Genomic DNA, 26,309 nt, shown 5'->3' on the forward strand with positions numbered 1-26,309 from the left:
ACTGTATGTAGCAATCACATTTGTGGCACACACAGACCAATACAATAGCCTTTTTGTATTTCTTTGTATCTTTCTCAAGTACTATTAATGTTGTCCTTACCATGGGTCAGAAGTCATGTTTTATTCATGTTTGAATCACCCAACCTAGCATAAGCCAGGCATACAATAAGTACTCTATAAATAATGTTGAATCCATAGTTGAAATACAGTTTTACCTAAGAGCAACTGTGAGCTACCAGGTGAAGATCATGTCTACTTTGAAGTCTAAGTTGGGGAATCTGAAAACACTGGATTTACCATTATGCAATTCATATGTGGTAGTGTGATGTGATTCTGTGGTGATCAGTTTTTACAGTAAAATCCACAGAACTAAAACATTTGAGGTAACAACTTGCATTTCTTTCTTTTAAGACGGAGTTTCGCTCTTTTTGCCCAGGCTGGAGTGCAATGGAGTGCTCTTGGCTCACTGCATCCTCCGCTTCTGGGGTTCAAGCGATTCTCCTGCCTCAGCCTCCTGAGTAGCTGGAATTACAGGCATGCGCCACCACGCCCAGCTAATTTTGTATTTTTTCTTTTTAGTAGAGACGGGGTTTCTCCATGTTAGTCAAGCTGTTCTCAAACTCCTGACCTCAGGTGATCCTCCCTGCCTCCACCTCCCAAAGTGCTGGGATTACAGGCGTGAGCCACCATGCCTGGCACAACTCTCATTTCCTTGCTTTTTATTTTTTATTTTTTGAGATAGTGTCTTGCTCTGTTGCCCAGGCTGGAGGGCAGCGACATGATTTTGGCTCACTGTAACCTCTGCCTCCCAGGTTCAAGCGATTCTCCTGCTTCAGCCTCCCAGGTAGCTGGGATTACAGGCACACACTACCACGCCTAGCTAATTTTTGTACTTTTAGTCAAAGATGGGGTTTCACTATGTTGGCCAGGCTGATCTTGAACTCCTGACCTCAAGTGATCCACCTGCCTTGGCCTCCCAAAGTGCTGGGATTACAGGTGTGAGCCACCATGCCCGGCCTGCTTTGTTTTTCCTGTAAAAGTCTATCTAGAATTAAACTGTCAGTGTGTATCTGTACATGGAAAAAAATTCCAAAGAAACATTTTTGGTTAAAAGTATGTGGTAGGTTGAAACTTGTGTACAGTATAAATATCGCATTATGTATGCCTTATTTAAGTAGACCTAAATACCTGGTAGCCTGAGCCATCAGACTTGCATAGCTCCAAAGGGCAGTAGTGATCTTGTTAGGGTTTGGCATCTGAGTGATCTGGTTGCTTTTTGCTTTTGGCGTTTTTATACCAGGTATCATAAAATACAGAAAGCAGAGCAAAAGTGAAAGAGTAGAAACCTTGAGTTTGTTTTTTTTTTTAGACAGAGTTTCGCTTTTGTTGCCCAAGCTGGAGTGCAATGGTATGATCTCGGCTCACTGCAACCTCCACCTCCTGGAAACCCTGAGCTTTTTAAATGTTGAGGCAGAGTTGATGGTAATAGAAAAGCAGTAGCTTAGGAGCCCTAAGACCAGGCTAATTTGATAGCTCTGACGTTAGGGCTCCTCATCTTTGAAATGGTTCAAGAATACCTGTCTTGTATACCTCCAGAGGATCCCAGTGTGATAACATGTTTGAAAGTACTTTAGATAATTCTGAGGTTTTATTTATCTCATTCTACAAATATCATTTGAGAACCTTCTCTTCACCAGGCATCGACTTCGAGGCTGGAGATGGAAGAACTTGGCAGTCTACCAAGGACTTTCCAGTCTGATAGAATTATGGTTTTCTTTCTTTTTTCTTTTTGGGATGGAATCTCGCACTGTCACCCAGGCTGGAGTGCAGTGGTGCGATCTCAGCTCTCTGCAACTTCTGCCTGCCAGGTTCAAGCGATTCTCCTGCCTCAGCCTCCTGAGTAGCTGGGATTACAGGCGCCTGCCACCACGCTCGGCTAATTTTTGTATTTTTAGTAGAGACGAGGTTTCACTATGTTGGCCAGGCTGGTCTTGAATGCCTGACCTCGTGATCCACCTGCCTTGGCCTCCCAAAGTGCTGGGATTACAGGCGTGAGCCACCAAGCCTGGCCAGAATTATGGTTTTCTAAGATTATGTTTCATAGTGTTTCAGGTTTATATTACTGAGATCTTTGTTGTGGGTCCATTTTTTGGGTTCAAAAACATGAAAAGATAGCAGCATTTTGAAAGTGTTTTGTTACTTCTCTATGCTTATAAAAATTTGCCTCTTAGAACTTACCTATGTAGTCCCCTACCTGAGATACCAGAACAGTGGGGAGAGAATTTATGATGTAAATTTTTTTTTTTGGCAGAGCCAAAATATTGTAACATATGTTGAACCAGGTGTGTAAGTTGAATACCTTTTAGACATGTAGTTGTCACTGTTAATATAAGTGGCCTGCTATCACTCAATGCTGTGGACAGCCCAAGGGCCTTTTCTGAATCTTTTATAAGCAGGAAGTTTAACTTGCATATATATTTTTTCTTTTTTATTTTTTTGAGGTTGGTTCTTCTACCAAAAACTGAAAAAAAATGTATTATTAGATCATTTTTACTTTATGGGATTTGTTAGTCCCAGTCTTTGTAGCAATTTCACTTTAAAATTCGTAATTAGCAGAATGTCCTCTTTTCATTTCTGATGACTTTCTGTGGTGAGGAGGGTTCACTTAGAACCTGGGACAAATGAGGGTTGATTGAGTAGGATCAAACTTAATAAGAATTAAGGTGACATTAAATATATTCTCGAACCAGTTTTCTAGGATTCCTTTTTTTTTTTTCTTTTTTTTTTCCTTCTGAAAGGAAGAGCTGGGCCAAAGTTTTAAAAATCAAGACGAACTAGAGGTTTCTTCACATTGATGGCTATATTATTGTTTGGGATTCTATTTAATTTTCATATACCCCTTTATTTTTCTAAGAATATGTTTCTGATGGTCTATTTTATATATGCATTCGTTTGACTCCAGCTATAGTAATAATTGATTATACCTTAAAAAATGACCTCTGATTCTTCATTTAAATCAGAACAAATTGTTTTTGAAAGCAACGCCATGAGAATTACCTTGAATGACCATAGACTTGGCCCACAAAGGAAAGGAAATTATGAAGAGGAGGAAGCCGTGCCGTTGGTCCTCCCAAATCCTAATCTGGGAACCATTAGCAGGACCGTCTTGCTGTGAGGCACATTCATAGTGTGAGAGGCAATTTCTAAAACTGCTAAAATCAATCCCTGTAGGCCTTTAGAGATTAAACTCACTACCGCGTGTTATAACCAGATGAAAATAATTAGGCACTGCAGCCTGCTGAGTGGGGTGAAATAGATTTCTAGTGCCAGGATTCTTAACTAGGTGGGATGGGTGCTGTGTTTTACTGAAGACTCCCTGCAGCTGAAAGATTTATCCTATTAGAGCAAGTCTCAAACTGGTAAGTCTGGGAAAAAACAAATCAACTTTAGACACCAATTCTTCTAAAACCTCTTTAACTTAAATCTGTTTTTCTTGGCAAGAGAGTTAAACCTCATATTTAAAATAGGATACCAGAACTGTGCCTTGCACACACTAGTTTTCTGCTAGATAGATATTAAGTACACAATTTTTTTTTTTTTCTGAAATGGGAGTCTTGCTCTGTTGCCCAGGCTGGAGTGCAGTGGTGCTATCTCTGCTCACTGCAGCCTCCGCCTCCCAGGTTCAAGTGATTCTCCTTGCCTCAGTCTCCCAAGTAGCTGGGACTAAAGGCATGTGCCACCATGCCCAGCTAATTTTTTTGTATTTTTAGTAGGGACAGGGTTTCACCATGTTGGTCAGGCTGGCCTCGAACTCCTGACCTCAAATGATCTGCTTGCCTCAGCCTCCCAAAATGCTGGGATTACGGGCGTGAGCCACCATGCCTGGCCAAGTACACAATTTTTATAACCACAAATGCAGTGAGGTTTCCTTCTCTATCAAATAAGGATAATAATGGTACCTAAGTCATGGGGTTGTGGTGGTGAGAATTAGATGAGTTTACTACATGTAAAATGATTATAAACATACTTAACAAAGAAAAATCAATGCTATTGATTGAAAATCAATCAGTTGTTAAAGTATTAAACTATTTTGACATGCAGAAAAGGCGAATAATGTTTGCTATTATATGAAGTTGCTGTTGTTAACATCTCATCCGTATGAATTGTCTCTCTATTTGTGTGGAAGGACAGTGTTGATATTTGCACAACACTCTGTAACTCAGTTCTTCTTTTGAACAATTTGTGATACTAGAGGAATGAAGCCACTATACGTGAATGAAACTCGCTGACTAGACTTTTCTTAAGTACCCATGGATATCCATGACTGACTGGATCCCAGTGAACACTGAATTCTGTGAAAGAATAGTAACTAATCATACACAGGGGAGACTGCTGAAGATGTATTACCCTTTGTAGAATTATTAACATCTCACTTAAAAAAAAAAAGCAAAACTAATACGCGGAGATGGGGGAATCTATTTTCATACTGAACTATCTCTTAACCCATTTATTTAAAAACTCTTTGTTGAGTGCTTACTATATATAGGACAGACATTACACTAGACTCTGGGGATTCAGTGATAGAGAAAAAAGACTAAAAATCACTTACTTGTGTGGAGTTCACAAATGGGTGAGGAGACCAGTGTTATTAGACAATAAGGCAAAAATGTAAAATGCTAACTGTGGAAGGCAAACATTGGCTTCAAGATGCTTGTCTCCTGAGTTCTCTAAGGAAGTAGCATTGTTTTCTTCTTTCTACAGAAGAGTGACTGGGCATAGAGAAGGTAGTGGATTTAGCTACGGTCAGGCAGCTGGTAATAGCAAGGTCTGACTTATAGTCTGACTCTAAGCCTGGTGCATTTTTTGCTTTTCTGCAACTGTCTCTCGTTGCTACCAATACAGGGAAAGGAGGAGTATTAAGTGGCTACAGTTTTCAAAAGTATTGATCTGTTTTTGGAGTGTTTGAAATAAACGAACATTGACCCCAACAAGTAGGTTTGGGGTTTGCGTTCAAAAATCTGTAACATTGAATTTTTTTATTAGTATAGTTAAGAGTAGAAATTAAATACTACAAATATCAGAATTATTTTGCCTTAAGGGATTTTTTTTTTTTAACTGGCCAGTGATGGTCAAAGTTTTTTTGAGCTTTGAGACCACTCTTCATTTTCCAGATAGAATATTACTCAGAATCCAAAAATACAAAGCAGTAACCACCAACTGGAGTTTGTGGGGTCAGAGAAGATTTCTCTGAAGGGTTGTTTGAGCTGAGATCTGAAGGATGCACAGAAATTAACTAGGTTGTCTGAGGGCAAGGTAGAGGGTGCTGAGCATTGCAAAAGGACTGAAGGCCTGAGATTAGAGAGGGCTTGCTTGGGACATTGGAGGTGTGGACAGGCCATTGTAATTGGTTCCGAGAGAACATAGTAGAGTAAGGCTGGTGAGCTGGTATCAGACTATAGAGGGAAGGAAGGTGCTAGGAGGCCATGTTAAGGACCAGAGTTACTATTCTAAATGAAATGAGGAGGTTTTAAGCAGGGTTTGAGTTCACATGATTTTCTTGAAGGGCTTGCTTAGCCACCCGTCATTCCCTTTGGAGTAGTCTTCCTTCTGGAGTCAGGGCCACCATTTGTCTTAAGTGCAGTAGTAATAATTCCTTATGGCAAGTGGCCAAATAACCAGCAATTCCCAGCATGTGAGGCCCCCATAATGGGCCTGCAAGGACAATAACACTTGAAAAACATCAGAGAGAAAAAAAAATTGCTCTTTGCCCTTAGTGAACTAAGGATAAAGGAACCATAAAGGAATATAGTCAACTATTACTGCTCTGAGGCTAATGACCTCAAAGCTCTTGGCTTCCCAAGCTAGTTTTTTTCCTCTTCCTTCTTGGCATTTCATTGCTTGAGAAAACTGTTCCAGCAAATGGAAAAAGAATGGAGTTCCGACTCAAAGTGGGTCTTTACTTTTTGACGATCCTGGTAAAATGCTTATAGGGACAGAAGGTTGAAATTGTCAAGAAGAGTGTTTTTGGGTTTGTTTGTTAATCTTGGTCCTCACTGAAGTCAGAGTGCTTCTAAGAGAAGATCTTATTCATCATCTGATGAATAGGTCAGTTGTCACTTGGGAGGAGGGAGTGAAATTGGTGGTGGCAAGAGAAGGGTGGATTTGTAGGAAGTGTATCACTTTCCTGAGGGTTTTGTTCTAATTCTTCTCCAGATACAAATAAACACGACATTGGGTGAATTGATTTACTTCTGTAAGAGTGATTTCTGGACTGTAATAAGAAGGAATTTGGGTAGGGCGGGGTGGCTTAGGCATGTAATCCCAGCACTTTGGGAGGTCAAGGCAGGCGGATCACCAGGTCAAGAGATTGAGACCATCCTGGCCAACACGGTAAAACCTCGTCTCTACTAAAAATACAGAAATTAGCTGGGTGTGGTGGTGCGTGCCTGTAGTCCCAGCTACTGGGCAGGCTGAGGCAGGAGAATCGCTTGAACCCAGTGGGCGGGGGTTGCAGTAAGCCAAGATCGCGCCACTGCACTCCAGCCTGGTGACAGAGCGAGACTCCATCTCAAAAAAAAAAAAAACAAAAAAAACATGGAATTTGGATTCAGGGACTTTTGTCAGGTTTTGTTCAGCTCTTACCACTTTGTTCTCTTTCTACCTCTAAATGCTACATGGAAAAATATGTATTTTGGGAATTAACGTGCTGTATGTTTTGAGGATTTCACAGACCCTTGAGAGAATATTCTGTGTTTATTATAGAACTTGGGTTAGGATTCGTTGATTCACTTGTTTTACAGTCAGGATGCGAGTGGGGTGGAGGTCTTCAGAAATTAATGTCATCTATTGCCTACACTGATGACATTATAGTAAGCAGATCAAGTCTTGTAGCTATGTTCTTGAAAGGAACTCTTCTAGGCCTCTAAAACTGGGCAAAACATTGTGTTCTCTGTGTTCTGTTTCACAGATTGCCTGGTTTTCTCTGGAATTCTGTGCTTCTTCATGGCTTCTTTTCCCTTGATAACATGACACATGACTGATGACGTCAAAGAACCTTCTAGATTTTCTCTTCTACTGGTATTTAACTACATGTAATAGTTTCATATTTTTCCTTTGAAGACTACCTTGTAGTTTTAATAAGGGCTCATGAATGAAACCTACTAAATGGACAGTTGAAATATCCTACATCCAGGAAGCTGCATTGCAGTATTTTACTCATAGCCAGCTGGAATTCTAATAGATTGGCTTGCTGATTGTCCTATTAGTTTTTGTTTTGTTTTGCTTGAGGATTCAACTTTTCTGGCTTTCTTTAACTTAATAGTTATGGCTGGTCTGTAAAGCTGTAGATAAGGTCAAAAAATTGTGGGTAAACTCTCCAAAGTTTCCTAGATCTTGCTTGATAGGAGTGCAAATCTAATAGCCCATGCATGTTATAACCATTGCCATTATTTGCTCAGTGGAGTAAAATAGAAAAGCATTAGGGAGAGTCTCTATGGAGCTTGATGCAATTGGTGTGACATTGTCTAAGAAAAGTTGGTGGTTTGAGGAACCATAACCCAGGAGCACTTGATTGAGTTTTTAAAACACACAGTAGATTAAGGACAGAAGTGTGTCGAGTTCAACCACCAAATCTGTTCATATGGGTATCTTATAACTCTTGGAACTTTAATACTTCCTATGCTGACTCCAGGTTTAATTTCATTCTAACCTTGTGATGCTGTTAATAACCAACATTGCACCACCCCCAAAAAGCCCAAAAAACAAACAAGAAAACCTCTCACTGAAAAACCATTATTTTGAATTTGACGTGAGAGTCAATGCATTATTTGCCATTTTTTTCATAAAAGTTAACTGCAAGTTCTGTTTAAGAAATTTTAAATAAGTAAATGGCACACAAATGAATACAGATATATTCCAGTTCTTTGAATATACGTGAACTGTTTGCTTATTGGTTGAATGCCAAGATCAAGGTGAATGAAAATGGTCATTGAAGCTCATCCAACTTTTAGACATTTGGCACTTCATTGTGCAAATGTGCACATTGATAATTTTGGCTTAAATGTTTGGCATTTTATTTGGAAATCTGTTAGCCCCTTTGAAGTCTTTTAATTTGGGAGTGGGGGTAGATTAGACTGGAATAATAATAAAGTAGGCTCTGCAAATAATTGCAAATACACAGATTATTTCTTTTTTGTAGGTTGCCAACAGATTTTATAAATTGGACCTTGACATTGATTATTTTAGATTGTCTAACTTGTCAAGAAGTACAGTTTCTGTTACAAGGAAATAATGACGTTTTCGTTGAGAGGATGAAGCATTTTCCACGACCATGAATCTGTTACTGGCTTCATTCAGCCAGCTGCCAGTGGAATCCAATTTCTAGAAGGCAGAAGCAGTGCCATTCACCCTTGCTATTCTTTCATTCCTCAAATTTTAAGTCTTTCAGCCTCCAAGAATCCTTAGGGTATTCCTCTGCCAGGTTAAATGTGTGAATTACAGAGTAAAGAGTAAGTTGAAGATTTGTTCCATTTCCTGCTCTCAAATAATAATTTTTCATGGTTTTCTTTTTTCTTTTTCCCTTTGGTGATCTACTTTCAGAATCTGAGTCACTAAATGAGTTTTATCAAAGTAGAAAAATGTACTGAGATACTTAGAAATGGAAACAAGATTTGTAAGTTGGCAATCACCTTGAATGAAAATACAGTTGGCCTTCTGTATCCACGGGTTCTGCACCCGCAGATTCAACCAACCGTGGATCAAAAATAATGCGAAAAAATCCAGAAAATGTTACATTGTTGCTGATGTTTCAGTATAGAATATTTTCTTGTCATTACTGCCTACACAGTATAGTATATCAAATATTTACGTAGCATTTACATTGTATTAGTAATCTAGGGATGATTTCAAGTATAAGAGGATGTGTGTAGGTTATATGCAAATGCTACACCAATTTTTAAGGGATTTGAGCATTCGAAGATTTTGGTATCCTCAGAGGGACCTGGAACCAATCCGTACCACCCTGATACTGAGGGACAGCTGTACTAGGTGAATACTGCCTTGCCTTAGCCAAGGTGATAACTGTGTATGTTATAGAGATAATTGCCCTCCAATGCAGTTTTGTTTTTTGTTTATACCATGTTGGAAAACCGTTAGATATTTTATTGAAATATAATGGTGTGGAGTTTTTGAAAGAAAATATGGAATATGTTGTTTCAAAAGCTTTTCACATAGATTCTAAATTTCTTGACAAACCTTCTAGGCTTTTCACAGATATAAGCATTTATAGCAGAAATGTAGTGAATATTTTTATACATAGTCTCTAAAACTTAAGTAAGTCCCATTCTACAAATGATTGGAGTAGAAGTAGGCATTAAAATGTGGTGGATTCATGCACAAGTAGGTGGTTTGTGTCCTATAGTGTGAATATAGTGTTTCCTATTTTCTTTAGGGGGGCATTTCTGTTCCCCTGGGGAAATAAACTTCCCATTTATTTTTCTTAAGTATTTTAAAGCTTGGTTACTTATTTTTTTAAGTAATCCCTGACACTGTTTATATGTGTAGAACCCAAGTAGCATTTGTAGTTGAATTTTGTACATTAAAAATATTTTGATCAGCAAATATTTAACAAGTGCCTACTGTGCGTTAAGATGTTTGTAGAATTGCTGTTTTGTTTGTGAATGTCAGCACTGGGCATAGATCTAAATCCTCCTCTTTGCAAACACCCCTGAGAATAGGAACTAAGGTGAGAATGTGTTTTGGCCTATATCGTGTTTTCTAGTCATTTCTATGCATTTTATTAGAAAAATATTTTAAAAAAATGTTTTGGGTTAGGGAACCAACCGACTTGTCCAACTTGTGAAAGTCTGCGGAACAACACCACCATCAAAAAAGACAACATATTCGGATCAGGAATGTAATCACCCAGTCACCTAATAAAAAGAGTGCTTGAGTATGCATATGGAACAAAAAAGCAAAACCATTCATTTGGTGAAGGATGAGTAGGGGCCAGGAGACAGCCCTCCCCTGAAGATAGAATGCTTTAAAAACATGTTGCCATTAATATTTAAGACAGAAAGCGTTTTGAGCCCGCTCCTCTCTTCTACCCTTCCTCAGCATTCATGTAGTTTGCTCCCACATGCTCACAAGTCCGTGCCAGACGGAAATTCGCAGAGGCCGCTGCAGTCCCGCAGAGGCCACTCAGGGGAGGGACGCGGGCGGAACAGTCGCGCTCAGTCCTCCCAGGCCGCCCCAGGCCCCAGGTCCTCCGGTACCTCGTGCCGGCTCCTGGCTCGCCTCCCTTCTGCTCTGCCCAGCCCACCCCGCCGCCCCCCTGCTCACACATGCGGCCTCTCCCCCGCGCCCCAGCCTCTGGAGTCGCTTCGAGGCCATCTAGTCATACGCTGTCCATCAGATGTGTTTACTTTTTTCCTGACAGCCGACACATCTGGAGCACATATTCAGGTTATTCCAGTGCCACTAGACACATTCCACAAGATCATTTCAGCGGTTGTTATGGCGATCTTCCTCCCTCCAGTGATTTTCAAGTTGCATGACAGAAATAGCTGGAGCTAACCAGGGGGACAAAAGTCAACGGGATCAGGAAGGGCTTCTTTCACAGGATGAACTAATTAGTGACCCTGCTTTCTTCACAGGGCAATGAACATATGGTTTAATAAAGTGAGTCTGTGACACTTTTTTTTTCTCTGTAGGCAAAGCTGTCACTGGCTGAAAACTTTCCTGTTTTTACTGGTGGGACCGTAGTCTGCTGTCTTTCAACAGAGTTTACTTCACAAGTAGAAAATGTTTGCTCCTGAGAGTTAAGCTTCAGAACGTATTCTTGGCTTCATACTACCTAACTATAGCAGGTCCTGTAACTTAAAGAGACAGTATTAATTTTATATTCATTTCATGGGAAGGGTTTATGCTTACTCAAGATTAAGCATTTTCAGTTAGGGTTTTGTAAGTATTATGAATTGATACCTGGAAGTTCAGGTAAATATAATGTGTTGTTTGCTGTGGTTTTTCTATAAAATATAATCAGTATTTCTCACTGGATTAGTTACAAATTTATTTGAACCTGTGATTTTTTTTTTTGGGCACAGTTATATTTTGGTATTAAAAGATTTGATTAAGCTACTCCATTTTTATCACATTTTAAGTAGCATGCCAGATGTATGGTTATGTCTGTCAATTTTTTTCCTGAGGTACTTTTTACATTTTGTGTAGGATTTTGGATGACTTTATAGTGTGAACATATCATTGCAGACATGGAAATTTAGACCTGAGATCATTTAGTGTTAGTAGTAGAAATACTGCTTGCAGTTTATAATAGATATATAAGGCAATTCTATAAAGCACTGCCATCTTTGATCACTTTATAAAGAATACAAACATGCCTCAATAAATGTTTTTTGGATGAATGGGCATATCATATGGATTCAAACTAAATACATGTTGCCGTTAATCAAGAGTCTGAGATTTATAAATTATAGGGGCCCATTTTCTTTTTTGTTTTTGTATTCCTGTACTCTAATTCAGTCTTGAAAAATGTAGCCGGCTATTCATATTTCACACTTCTTCCCATATGTACCATGATACTCTTTTACACATGTGTGCACATAGAATCTCTTAATCTCCTTTTCTTGTTCTTTCACCAATACTCACAAATACCACTCCTTTGCACACACCCCATTTTTAGGTTGAGACCCAATGCACTTAAGTCACCATGAACAACAGGGTTTATAGTTTTCCTTTTTGATGGAATTACTCGTGTGTTGACTGAGTTCTCCGGATTCTAGGAATATGACAATGAGTGACAAGTAGGAGAATCAGAGCTGGACTCACCCAAGCAATTGTCTTAATCTTTCTCCATCAGTACAATACCTCTTTCCTCCACTCTCAGTCAAATTCCTGTTCAGTGGGTCCCACTGAGGCTGGTCGCAGCTGCTCTGGAGTACCTGCTCTTAGGAAGACTAGAAGAACACTGAAAGGTCACATAATTATATGTGAATTTAATTCACAGAGACCTGCTTGTCACTTTTCCATGTGTTTCTCCTAGTTACACATTATTAACTGTGGTGCCTGGTAGGGCTTCAATTACTTGGGCAAATATGTATCGTGCAGAGACTGAGCACAAGTTAGAATGCTGAGAGTGGTTATAAAATTATGTTTTCCTCTCCAGATGTAACTTTACGGTAATTAAACCTAATGCCATGTGTAAGCATTATAGTCAGTGTTGTGGTAGCTATCTCCAAGTCTAATTGGTAACATCGCTTAAATCATAGCACTTATTGCTGGTTATCTGGGAACTGGAATAAACCAAAAAAGTTACATACATTAACCTTTGGTTTTTCTGCATCAGGTGAAGTGGATAGCTTGTCCCTTTATCAAAATCTGTCATCTGTATTATATGGAATTTTGATAGCATTTAGAAAATTTTTTTCTTATTTAGATAGCTCTGTGTATTCATCCATCCATCCATCGATCATCCATCCATCCATCTATCCATCCATCATTTCATCTGTCTTTAGGCTATTTTCCATAGTTTGTTGCCCTGGATTTGGAGACTTGATCCAGCACAGAGCTATTGTCCACTTGGGTTAGTGGGGTTTCCCTTTCTAAGTAGATGATCAAAATCCATGGTGAAAACACACTTGCCTTCCATAAAGGGCTACTTCTTTACTATATTTCAGTCATTTTTCTGCCAAAAGTAAAAAGTAAAAGAGTCCAAAAACTAGAAAAGAATCTCAAGTTTAAAATTTTCTTTTGCATTTATTATACCCAAGAATATGGCAAGCAGCTTAATTTAATCAAGCAGCAAGAGTGCCAGACAGTTTTCCTGCATGTGATAGCTAAATAAATAGTGGACCTCCGTATGGCAGTGATAATTGCAACTTAGAGGGTTTTCTCAGTTGTGAAATGTTTGTGTTAAGGATGACTTTTTTGTTGTTTTTGTTACAGTCTGACAGCTGAAGATGCTTTTAAAACCTTCTAGTTACTTAGAGCAGAGCTATACGGCACAGGCTTGGTGGTTCTAAAAGGCAGGTCCTATCCATCACAGAAACAGCAAGTCTCTGGGTTATGGGGGAAGATTGAGGGGTGGGGGAGTGAAGTAAGGAGAAAGGGGGGCTGTTGTGTCCAGTTTACATTTGTCACCAGTGACTAGCTTTTAAAAAATGTATTAGCTGTGCATGGTGGTAAGTAAGATCCAGCTGCAGGGGATTATGGCTTTGAGTGGGTCAGGGAGCTTGGAATGCATTCAGTTCCATCAGGGGATTTGTGTCCCTCGTCATCAGCCTTAACATTGCTAACACAGTAAAGATTAGGAACAGACCAGTGTCACCTGCCCTGAACTTTGAAAAACCCTGGAACCATTAAACAAAGGGGGGGTGCTAGTTTAGAAAGTGTCCCTTCTCTCCGTCCAAAGTGTTTTTCAAATGACACATGCAAAAAAAAAAAAAAGGAATACAGTTATGCTCAGGTGAAAGACTGTCTGTGGTTGAATTATTTTCACAATTTACTGAACATGTCACAATCATAATTTCTAATGAAAAACAACTTCCACAAATAACTTTCAGTTAATGAACATTTTTGTGAGGTGATTTCCAAATCAAAATGAAGAGTCAGTAGTTAGGAGGGAATGTTTCTGAGCTTTAGTCTCACTCCATAGGAGAAAAAGATTTTGCTTGGTTTGGGTGACCCTCCCCTCCTCCTCCCCAGGAAGAAAGTTAAGAGAACACCACAAAGGTTTACTTTTTTCAGGGATTTTGAAATTCAGCATACATGCCAGCAAGCAGTTTAGAGGCAGGAAGTCTTTTCTAGTAGTGCAGTCATGAACTGGTAAACTAGAAGCATCTGTAAAAATTTAGAGGGAATATCAGCTTTCTCAAAGCTCCAGCCCAAGTGTAATGAGGTGCAAATGATAGCACTGCATAACCCTTCCCCACCCCAATTGTGGAATGAGATATTGAGACAAAAATAGGAGAATAGGGATTTCAGAACTCTACTGTACTGAAATAAATTTTGATTTTCAGATGAAATGGCTTTTGGGTGACTAAGGATATCCCCAACTTTGACGGTTGATGAGTAGCGAATAAATGATTTTCAGCTCAGCATCTCTAGGTACCATCTTTGAAAAGTGGTTGCTTTTGGGGTGTGAGTGCATAAATGACATACCTCCTCATTCGGCTGAGTAAATTAACGAGAATTTTTAGTATAAAGTAAACTTCTACTGATTCGTATCTTTGTCAGGCACCTCTCTCTTTACAGAAAGAAAAAAAAAAGAGGGGTAAGAAAAAAGATGTGATTTGTTTGAAGGAACACATCTGGGGTGTGATCTGCTATATCTTAACACCAGATGGCAGGTTTAGGCTGACAACTAAACCCAGTTTAGCCTGGTCAAACCGTATCTTCGTATGTCCTTTTCCCCCTCCTCCCAAGCAATCTATGCACAGGAAGTAGAACAATTATTTGCACTCCAGGCTAACAGTCCTCTTGTATCTGTGGCTTTGGGTTCTCTTTCACTGTGCCTCTGCTGTTTATAGACAAGTTTGGCTTCCCTTGGCAACCCCTGAAACAGGTTCCCTCTGTGGCTCATACTTTTTTTCAGAGGTATGTTTTGTCGAGGCAGAGGTGTGGTGCCTTTAGGTGGCTGGTGCTTGTCATGACAGGCATGGCATTAGCTGGGCCGAACAGTGACTAGAAGTGACAGCATTGGTTCGAGGTGCCTGGGGGCCTCTCAGTCATCACTCCTGCTGGAGCATTGAGAATATGAAAGCACCTCAGAGCACCACTGCTTATCAAAGAGCTAACAGTTTGGGAGAACAGGGCCAGGAGGTGACTGAGGACAGGCAAGTGCCTTTCCCTCCCTTTATTTTCTTGTAGTAGATTTTACTTGAAAGAGTGTCATATATGTGGCCTTTAGAAAGAAGGAATACAAACAAGCTTTGTCCAGGGCCACAAAAGAAGGACCTTTCAATTTCCAGAAGTTTCAAGTCTTTTAATTTCTGCCATTAGACTTACAGTTTCTTTGTGAGTTGTATCATAAAATGACCAAACATTAAAAAACCAACCAAAAAAACCCCTTCAACACTTCAGGGAAAAGAGTCAATAAATAGTATATTATCCTCCTCACTGTCGTTAGACACATTACCTCCTTAGTGATAATGGTAGCAGTCACAGCCTGTTTTTATTACTGATTATCAAAGGACCATGTCAGAAGTTTCTTATCACCCCTAACCATTGGGTTCCTTTGTAGATTTTCCAGGAATTAGTTTTAGATTCTCACTACTGATTAATGGACATATGTGTAATCTATGCAAAGAGCTACAAAATGCATTCATTAATCCATTCTACAAACTAAGATTAATTATAATTGTCTGTAGGCATCTTATAAGGTCAGAATTCTAATATAATTTGATAGGAGCTGTTAGGGATTTGAATGAAATTTCAAAATCACCTCCACAGAGAAGGAAAAAGACCTTTAGAGAAAGTCAGTGAATGTTTTTATTGGGCAGAGCTTGCAGTTACTTCCTGAGATTTCTCTTCTTTCATAGTTCTGCTTTCTGGGTAGTCAAAGATCACCTGTTTAAAAAAGAAATAATTCCTGGATACCAAATGTTACTATAGTTATCAACATCAAGGCAATCAAAATTTTTCTGAGTAGATTTTAAATTGTTTTTGTTATGTTACACATTTCAGTTGTAATTCTTTTTTTTTTTTTTGAAACAGGATCTCACTCTGTCGCCCAGGCTAGAGTGCAGTGGTGTGATCTCAGCTCACTGCAACCTCTGCCTCCCGGGCTCAAGCGATCCTCCTATCTCAGCCTCCCAGGTAGCTGGGAACACAGGCACATGCCACCACATCTGGCTAATTTTTTAATTTTTTTTTTTTTTTTTTTTTGTAGAGACAGGATCTCACTATGTTACTCAGGCTGGTTTTGAACTCCTGAGCTCAAGTGATCCTCCTACCTTGGCCTCCCAAAGTGCATGAGCCACTATGCTTGGCCTGGCAGGTGTAATTCTCACATGTCACTATAGAACTATTTTATATATAATGTTTGACCTATAAACTTTTCTACTTGCTATTTTAGAAAAAGAATTTGTTGGTTAGAAAGTCACTGAAGAGAGTTTAATAAGAGTACTGTTTGTTTTTTAATAAACTGTTTACTGTGGTTCTTGTAAATAAAACAAAACAAAGCAACTTAGTTAATTCTATTCAGGAAACTTAGCTCAATTTCCTAGTATGAAGAAGACTGATTTGATAACTTGGAGTAGTAGAGACCTAATATGGTTTCAATCATTGTGTGGAGGAGGACATTACGTTGATGAGACAAAACCACTTTCTAGGTTCTTGAAACTACTTGACCAATTACAGTAATTTGAAGGGGGCACTTCCTAAATAATATTAAGTTCAATTCATAGTATGAACTTTTGAGTTCAAGGCTTCTGTAATTTTTCTTGGCTTAAAAAAAATTCAAATTTATAGAATAGTAATGATGTTGGAAAGTTTGATTAGATTTTAGTGTTCCACATAGTTGAGTATAATAATTTCTGAACTACAATAGTCAGTTTCAGCTAGAATATTTCCATTTATTCAACACCACATTAATCTTTACTTACTTGTCACACAGCTTTTAAAAAAAAAATCTGATGTGAATTTGCTTTATTGCATTTGACACGTTTGGGCAAATGACAACAACTTTGGTGTTTTTAAAATGTTCCAATTCCGGAAATCAGCCTTCAAATAAGCTTCAGGCAGTTTCCCAGTAAGTTGTTAATGGATTGCCATCTTTCTGCCTCTTTTAAATTTTTTCCTTAAAGGCCATACTGGGGGAAACTAACTAGTTCACTCTAGATAGCTGTACTAACCCTACTTTAAATACCACTGAGAGTTTAAAAGGCTGTGTTTTTGCATCTAGACTCACTTGGATTTGAATAACTGATCTCTGACCGTGGGCAAGTCTCTTAACTTCTGTGTCTTGGTTTCTTCTATTTAAAAAGAAAGATAGGCCTATTTTAGGTATGTATTAGGGTAATAGGAGGTAATGTTAGAAAACAGAGTCTAGTATGAAGCCTAATATATAGTAGAGGAGGGTACAATACTTGATAATTACTGTTTTTATAAACTCCTCCTCCCCGCAACCTGCACCTCCCAGGCTCAAGCAATTCTCCTGCCTTAGCTTCCCGAGTAGCTGGGATTATGGGCACGTCACTACCACCCCAGCTTTTTTTTTTTTTTTTTGAGATGAAGTCTAGCTCTGTCACCCAGGGTGGAGTGCAGTGGCGCGATCTCGGCTCACTGCAAGCTCCGCCTTTGGGGTTCACGCCATTCTCCTGCCTCAGCCTCCCGAGTAGCTGGGACTCCAGGTGCCCGCCACCGCACCCGGCTAACTTTTTGTATTTTTAGTAGAGACAGGGTTTCACTGTGTTAGCCAGGATGGTCTCGATCTCCTGACCTCGTGATCCATCCGCCTTGGCCTCCCCGAGTGCTGGGATTACAGGCTTAGCCACCATGCCCGGCCCCACCTGGCTAATTTTTGTATTTTTAGTAGAGATGGGGTTTCACCGTGTTGGCCAGGCTGGTCTTGAACTCCTGACCTCAAATGATCCCCCCGCCTCAGCCTCCCCAAAGTGCTGGGATTACAGGCATGAGCCACCACACCCTGCTGGGTTCTTCTTAATTATAATAGTGTTTCCCAAGCTCCTTGCAACTTCTGCAGTTTAGCCTGATATGTTATAACCTCTTGCTGTTTACACTGTCCACTCTTGTGGAGGTGGCTAAGACACTGACTGCCAGGGCATGTTTTATAGTCATACAAAATCTGTACAAAAGAAAGTTAATTTTCATTCAAGAAGCCAGTAGCTTCTGGATCATTGCCTTGCATTGGAAATAAATTTTTTTTCTCTGTAGATAAAAGGTAAGCATTATTAAGTTATTAAGGCAAACAAATAACTGTAGTCATCCTGCCACTCCAAGAACAACAGGATCTAGAGTATAAAAGTAATATCAAAATTTCAGAGGCCTACAGACCCTGTTGCTGTTTATCACTTTATCATTCTATTTCTTCCTTGAATCCTTTTTTTTTCCTTTTTTTTTTTTTGAGATGGAGTTTTGTTCTTGTTGCCCAGGCTGGATTGCAATGGCATGATCTTGGCTCACTGCAACCTCTGCCTCCTGGGTTGAAGTGATTCTCCTGCCTCAGCTTCCCGAGTAGCTGGGATTACAGGTGCGCGCCACCACACCTAGCTAATTTTTGTATTTTTAGTAGAGATGGGGTTTCACCATGTTGGCCAGGCTGGTCTCGAATTCCTGGCCTCAAGTGATCCACCCATCTCGGCCTCCCAAAGTTCTGGGATTACAGTGCTCCTGCCTCGGCCTCCCAAAGTTCTGGGATTACACTGCGCCTGGCCTACTTGAATCCTTTTAAGCCATCATTGCCCTAGTTAGGGGTTTTCCCATTGCTGTTTGATTTTCAGATTCATTAATTGAATACTAATTCACTGTAAATGTTTAGTGTTTTTTTTTTTTTCCCTTTATACACTTGGCCCGTTTCATTTTAATGTTGAACAGTTGTTGGTGAACTTCAAAAAAGACCACTTGTGTATATAACATGATCTGTATTTGTGAGAAATATTTTTCCTCTAGGACTGTAGTAACTTTACTGAGTCTTAATATGCAAATATCATCAGTATGGAATAAAATATGACATGCTCTGAGAGTAACAAGCTTCCCACTTGGGACATACCTTTTCCTGGTGGCTTTTAATGAGAGGAAAGGCATAGTTATTTAAGTCTGGTTGTGGAGCTTGAATAAACCTATCATTTGAATCTTGGTTCTTCTGCTTCCTAGCAATATAACCTTGGGCAAAACCTTTTACTTCTCTGGGCCTTATTATTGCTTTTTTTTTTGGAATGAAATTTTGCTGTCGTTGCCCGGGCTGGAGTGCAGTGGCGCGATCTCGGCTCACTGCAACCTCTGCCTCCTGGGTTCAAGAGATTCTTCTGCCTCAGCCTCCTGAGTAGCTGGGATTACAGGCACCCGCCACCACGCCCAGCTAATTTTTTTGTATATTTGGTAGAGACGGGGTTTCACCATGTTGACCAGGGTGGTCTTGAACTTCTGACCTTAGGTGATCCACCTGCCTCGGCCTCCCAAAGTGCTGGGATTACAGGCATGAGTGACCACACCCAGCCGTTTTTTTTTTTTTGAGACAGTCTCACTCTGTTGCCCAGGCTGGAGTGCAGTGGCATGATCTCGGCTCACTGCAGCCTCTGCCTCCTGGGCACAAGCAATTCTCCTGCCTCAGCCTCCTGAGTAGCTGGGATTACAGGCGCCCACCATCACGCCTGGCTAATTTTTGTATTTTTAGTAGAGCTGGGATTTCACCATGTTGGCCAGGCTGAACTTGAACTCCTGACCTGAAGTGATCCTCCTGCCTTGCCCTCCCAGAGTACTGGAATTGTAGGCATGAGCCACTGCACCTGGCCTATTGCCATTTTTAAAGATTTAAAAAAAAAATACATATCTCACAGAGTTGTGGAAATTAAATGAGATGATATTTTCAGAGTGCTTGGTATGGATACCTACTGGCATGAAACATAAAGGTAGTCTTAATAGTATATGATCTTTTGAGTTTCTGTGGATATTGGTTTGGACTGCATATTTCTTTTTTTTTGAGAAGGAATCTCACTCTGTCACCCAGTCTGGAGTGCAGTGGCATGATCTCAGCTCGCTGCAACCTCCACCTCCTGGGTTTAAGCAATTCTCCTGCCGCCTAAGTAGGTGGGATTACAGGCACACACCACCACACCTGGCTAATTTTTGTATTTTTAGTAGAGATGTGGTTTCACCATGTTGGCCAGGCTGGTCTCGAACTCCAGACCTCAGGTGATCCACCCACCTTGGCCTTCCAGTGTGCTGGGATTACAGGCATGAGCCATTGTGCCCAGCCTGGACTGCATATTTCTTATTAATGATTCCTTTTATGCTTGTTGACATTAGGGCATCATTGCTGCTGCTATGGTAGACTTTACTAAAAACTATGACACATTTCCAACTAGTATTTTTTAAATAGAAATGGATATACCATAATCTTATACCTGAATTAATAAAATCTATCAAATACCATCTCTACTGTTTGCTTTTTTTCTTTGACCGTTTGTTGTACAGACAGCTTATAGGGTTTTTTTTTTGTTTGTTTGTTTAAATACAGATGCAGAGAGTTGACTTCACCTCACTTCTTAATTCATGATTCACTTTTGTCATTGGTTCATGCAATGTTCCTCTTTTGTTCACTTATTTTTGTTAGATTACTTGTTTGATTTTCTGATGGGGATAAGAGATGAAGGGACTTTTTTTTATTGCCAAGGTTCTGAGGTCCAGTGAAGCCAGAGTATATTGTTAAGATAGGATGTAAGAAATGGAAGAGATCTGCAGTATTCTCTAGCTAAGTACTTCTTAACCGCTTTAAAAAATGCTTCACCCCTTTAAATGAATTAAAAAAAAAAATTCATTCCAGGCACTGTGGCACGTGCCTGTAATCCCAGCTACTTGGGTGGTTGAGGTGGGAGGCTCACTTGATTCCAGGAGTTTGAGACCAGCCTGGGCAACTTAGTGAGACCTCATCTCAAAACAACAACAGTAAAAACTAGTTCAGACTCTTCTCCATTAATATTCATAGATCTAGTCTGAACTTTTTTGATGCTTGAGAAAACTGAGACTCAGATAAAAGACAGTAATTATCACCATAATAATGGCCATCACTTTTTGTCCATTTATTATGAATCATGAGCTCCTTGCCTGTGATCGAAATGTCATCTCTAGAGACACCTAAGCTCACACCTAAGCTCATGCAGCTCATTGTGGACTTCCATTTTTTATTCTCTTTAAACTTCCAAACCGGTTCTCTCTCCCTTCCCTTCCTTTTTGGGTTTAAATTTTTTTTTTTTTTTTTTTTTTTTTTTTTAGACAGAGTCTCGCTTTGTCACCCAGGCTGGAGTGCAGTGGCGCCATCTCGGCTCACTACAAGCTCCGCCTCCCGGGTTCACGCCATTCTTCTGCCTCAGCCTCCCGAGTAGCTGGGACTACAGGTGCCCGCCACCTCGCCCGGCTAATTTTTTGCATTTTTAGTAGAGATGGGGTTTCACCGTGTTACCCAGGATGGTCTTGATCTCCTGACCTCATGATCTGCCCGCCTTGGCCTCCTAAGTAGCTGGGATTACAGGCGTGAGCCCGTGTCCGGCCTAAATTTTTTTTAATTTTTATTTTATAGTTGCAGTTGCAGGCTTACCATTTTCGCTTGCAATTTCACATTGTATTAATTTTGGTCCATCTCCAGCCTCCTCCCCAGTCCTGCCTTTTCTATGACATTTTAGCTTGGCATTAGACTAACAACACAAACAATGCTTATGAACCATGCTTGCATCAAATGAATGAGATGAGTACATTGTCATCATGATCCTAAAAATGGGTAATATTCAGTACTGCTTCCTTTTTGAGAAAATTTGCTTTCAATCCCTGACCCTAAAACATAAATCAAATTTCAAGACGGCCGACATTAAAGAAAATATATGCCAAGTGTCCCAAGCAGTGCCTGGCACACACTGAAAACTCAATAAATGCTTATTGAGTGACTAAAAGTCTCCAGTATGAGCAAAAGCTGTAAATCCTGGATCTACTTCTGTTGCTGGCCTAGTTCTTTCTGATTTGTTTAAGGCACGTTAAACCATACTCTGGCAAGGGAGAGGAATGAAGGAGTATTTGAGAAACACCTTCAGTGTGCCAGATGCTTTCATCAACACTGCTCAGTTTATCTCCACATCAGCTATGTGGGTTTATGCCTCTTCACCCTTTTTATTTTTTGAATGAAGAAATGGGAACTCAGTTTAAACAGATTGTCCAAGATGTTTGAATTTGAATTCGGATCTTTCTGACTCTAGACCCTTATATTTTCCAGACATCCATAGCGGTGTAAGAAATGATTAATTGCTGTTACTATTTTTAATTGCCATCATGATCATCATCATTATCACCTTTAGATTTTACAAAGTTGTCCTCAAATGGCAGCCAGTTGCCTCTAAAAAGGGTGGGACATTACTTTGCGAGGAGAGGAGAACATTAATGGTTCAGGCAGCAGTGTTTCTAGATCCTCTTATTCCTTACAGCACAAATCTACACCAGTCTCTTTTGTGTGTATGCAAATGGCTACCTGAGTAAGGGTGTTTGTTACCTGAGATCCCTTCCAGCTACTCAAGTCAAAGAGATTTTTAATTTGGAATCAGAGTGTTCTGCCTATGTGATTTTGATATTTTAGATGGAAAAGTGAGCTGGAATGCAGGAAGATTTTCCTAAATGGAAAGGCGGCTGCCTCTTCACCCTCTCCACTTTCTTTTTCTTTGTCAGTCGCTGGAGAGAGATGGCCAGTGACACAAAAGTCCTTCTAAACTTTGGGGAGTCCTAGATGGCTGGCAGATGAGATCACTTGATTCCAGTGAAACCTACCGGCTGCCTTAAATTCACTCTTCCAGAGCACCATACTTTTTATTACTAGATTGAATTATAGGATAAGAAAAGTGCTTTGAGCATCTTTAGACCACACATGTAAGACTACATACTTGGGCCTGAGCCTCCCAATTTGGAGTAGGGCCTCTTAAGGAAAAAAGAAAAAGCACACGTTATCCGTGTTTGTGTGTGTGTATTGTGTCCTGTTTGCCCTTGAGATTAATTTTTTTTAATAAGTGCCGTGATTTCCCAGTTTTTCTTAGATTATATTTCTAATTGCTTTAATACTTAGATTTGCCATTTATTTCACTATCCTTGTTTTCCCTTGACTTTTTAAAATCTGCTGTCATTGTTATACTTTGTATATCTTTTTTATGGAAGGCAGCAGAAAAATTTGGAGGTTTGTCTAGAACAAACTCAGTTCAATCAAGGGAAGGCTGCCCAGCTTGGTATTTAACAGCGCAGAACTGGCATGTTTGCATTCTCTACTGAAGAGAGCGTGCACACCTACATGCCCCTGCATTGAGCTTCGTTTCCTTCATCTTGAAGTGGTGGTGTGAAGAACACTCAGATTTCCCACATAAATCAGGAAAGAGGGTTCATCAGAATCAACACTGGTTAAAAAGAGGTCTTAATGGAAGTGCCTAAGTATTGTCCAAACACGGGGGATAAATGTGTTCTGCTTTACTTGGCCAGAACAATGTCTCAAGCTAGTGATTAGGCTTTACTCCAGCTTTAACCTCAGGCAAAATTTATGCAGCTCTGCTACCGTTTGTCAGGTAATTAAAGGGAAAAAAGGGAAATATTTGCTTAAAGTAGAAGTGTTTTTTAATTAAACATGAAAAATAATAAATGCAAGAGGCAAATAGGCAGTCGGGAAATTGTTTTTAACTTTCCAGTTAAAACATGAAGAACTTCAAGCAAAAGGCCAATATTTTAGGCATGGCTGGTAGTTTATTCCTTACAGAGCATTATTCAGCTGTGCTAGAAATCCAAATTTGAGATTGGTCCATCTTTGTGTCGAAGAATGTAAGGCATAGTTATTCTGTCTTACTTGAAAGATAATGCCCCTTACCAGTTTTTGCTAACCACTAACTGTTTACTTGGTAGGAGAGGAGTTCTTCAAAGTCAGAACCTGATAGAAAGCCACTAAATAGTAGTACAAATCTTGATGTGGGAAGCACAGATATAGCAGGAAGTTTAGGCTAAAAAGAAAGGGGGAAATAACCTCCTCCCTATTATGGTTAACCAGAGTATTAGTTGGATTGTGTTATATCCAAGATTTCTGTTAATGGATCCGCCACTCATCACCAAAGGCTGAACTCTGTCATCATTGACTTATCTTTAGATCCCAGATCTTACGGGTTCTGCATCCATATACCCTCATTCTTACCTCCTATATTAAAGTTGACTGTGACCATTGCCGTTGCCTGCCTCAACTCTTTGAGTAGTAGTATCCTTACAAACATTCCATATCTAATCTCTCCTACTGCTGTCCATCCTTCCTGTTGCTGCCAGAGAGATTTTACCTAAAGCTCAGTTTTGATCATGCTACTAATTTTTTCAAACTTTGCACAGCGTTTGAGTTTTCCATGCCATGGTCCTTGGACAGCTTACCATATCTGATCTATGTTTACCCTACACTCCAGCTGCACTTAACCTAGTTTAGCTATTCTTTCAACACAATGCAGGGCTCTTTTCCTCTATCTCCTTGACTTTGCTTTTGGATTGCTTTATCCTACACTTCTTAATTAAGTCCTTTAATTTGGGCAGCTGCTTTTCAAAGGCTGGTCAAACAAGAGTATAAGTCTTGCTGATTATATATCATTATTATATAATTTCCTAGGGTCTTCCTTATAATTTCTTTTCATGGTAGCTTATTCCTTACACTGAATATTTATACTTTGAGGGTTTAGGGGTGGCAAGTTAGAGATAATCATCTGAAGTGTTTGTTTCCTTGGAGATCATAAGGTAAAGTGAATAGCATTATCTCTCTGAGTGTCTTAGAACTAATAGGGAACAAAAAAGCACTTGTCAGTCCCAATGGACACATGTGATTTATCTTGGTATGTCTTTGAGAGGTAGAATCACCCTGATGTATAGGAGCCCCCCTAGATATTTGATGGGTGTGGCAATTGGCACATTATGTTGAATTTCCCTGCTTCTCTTCCAAACAGTAATCTTTGAGCCATTTTTTGTTGTTTGAACAGTATCTAGCTGATATCTATTATCTCAAACATTGCCATTTAGAGGTGGTCATCTGTTTACCCATAAGGTGAAATGTTACTGAGGACACTTCCAAAGGTAGTTTAACTGTGATCTCTTTGTTTGGGTTTGCATGCATTTCTGAATATATAAATACAAACTTGGATAATTTAGGGGTAATTACTTATATTAGCAAATAGTGGTTTATGAGAGGAGTAAAATTTCTTTTAAATAGTAAGGCTTCTCTAGGCCCTTTGAATATTTGAGTTGCAAAATACTGATCACAACCTGAAGGAAAATGTCTTCTGTAAAGCTGAACATATCTATATATCTATGCCAATAAAGACATATTGAGTGCCTAGATATGTGAAAGGGAGAGTGTGTGTGTATGTGTGTGTCCCTGTGTGCACTCACGTGCTGGCCCACCAACTATATAAATATGTACCCCCCTGTATTCTTTACCTTATAGACAAGGCAAAAACATTTATCGTTGCTCTTGCCTGGAGTTATGTCCATCTTCATCTTACTGCAAGTGTCAGAGCAACCTACAAAATAGTAAATGAGGAGATGAAACAAGTAGGGCCAGAAAACATTGTCCACAGCCCAGTGGTCCGTGTCACCATTCTTCTGCTTCTAGCATATATTGCATAATCAGGACAGACGAGACAAGCCAAATCCTTTTAGTACACCGTGTCTGGGGAGGTTAGGGAGTCCCAGAGGTTTGTTGTCATTTTAACAATCTCGATTGTGACGAGATCTTGGAAGTCACCTGAGAATGTCATGAAAACCATATTCCCATTACTTTTATTTCTGCCGGACACTTACCGGGTGGGGAACATGTTTGATATATATAAAACAAAAACAAAAAAATAAACAACCAACCAAGTGAAAAACCTATGTTCTTTGCATTGAGGTCACATTAAGAATACCTCCTCTTATACAGTTCAACCAAAGCTCTTGCAAGAAAATGAGTTTGCTTTATTTGTATTTATAATGAATCATTGTAATTGCAACTAGAAGCTTTGTAGTTATGATTATTCATTCCCTCTTTCCATTCTCACAGAAATGTCAGGTTCAGGATAGATTTTTAAGACTCTAAAAATAATGGCTTTTTGGCTGGGCGCGGTGGCTCACGCCTGTAATCCCGGCTCTTTGGGAGGCCGAGGTGGGCGGATCATGAGGTCAGGCGATCGAGTCCATCCTGGCTAACACGGTGAAACCCCGTCTCTACTAAAAATACAAAAAATTAGCCCGGCTTAGTGGCGGGCGCCTGTAGTCCCAGCTACTCGGGAGGCTGAGGCAGGAGAATGGCGTGAACCCGGGAGGTGGAGCTTGCAGTGAGCCGAGATTGCGCCACTGCACTCCAGCCTGGGCGACAGAGCGAGACTCCGTCTCAAAAAAAAAAAAAAAAAAAAAGGTTTTTCTGTTTGCTTCCGTTATGGTAATTTTGTGGGCATATAGACCTTTGGGAATTTTTCTTCTTTTTGAGACGGAGTCTCGCTCTGTCCGAGGCTGGAGTGCAGTGGCGCCATCTCAGCTCACTGCAACCTCGGCCTACAGGGTTCAAGTGATTCTCCTGCCTCAGCCTTCCAAGTAGCTGGGGC

At 39.9% G+C, this 26,309-nt stretch overlaps 1 protein-coding gene and 1 long non-coding RNA gene across 21 annotated transcripts in view; one reads left to right on the forward strand and one right to left on the reverse strand.

The window, feature by feature from the left end:
* The window catches only part of BNC2 (basonuclin zinc finger protein 2), a 449,492-nt gene that overhangs the window by 32,013 nt on the left and 391,170 nt on the right, over positions 1 to 26,309 (forward strand). For 4 of the 20 annotated variants that reach the window (XM_063714191.1, XM_054519826.2, XM_063714193.1 and 1 more), the window contains exon 1: positions 6,971 to 7,077. The exons of 12 other annotated variants lie outside the window; for them this stretch is intronic. In XM_063714191.1, coding sequence (XP_063570261.1) covers positions 7,040 to 7,077 — 38 coding nt within the window. In that variant the 5' untranslated portion in view covers positions 6,971 to 7,039. Of the gene's footprint in view, positions 1 to 6,969; positions 7,078 to 26,309 lie in introns of those variants that run through there. 4 more of the 20 variants (XM_063714192.1, XM_063714195.1, XM_063714197.1 and 1 more) reach the window with 3 other exon arrangements.
* On the reverse strand, positions 9,913 to 25,252 carry LOC129047834 (uncharacterized). Its single transcript, XR_010136506.1, has 3 exons — positions 25,168 to 25,252; positions 11,845 to 11,972; positions 9,913 to 10,568 (listed from the first exon to the last, which is right to left on the reverse strand). It is a non-coding gene; the product is annotated as an uncharacterized LOC129047834 (long non-coding RNA).

Source organism: Pongo abelii, chromosome 13 (assembly GCF_028885655.2).
Source record: "Pongo abelii isolate AG06213 chromosome 13, NHGRI_mPonAbe1-v2.0_pri, whole genome shotgun sequence".
In the NCBI taxonomy this organism is placed as follows: Eukaryota; Metazoa; Chordata; class Mammalia; order Primates; family Hominidae; genus Pongo; species Pongo abelii.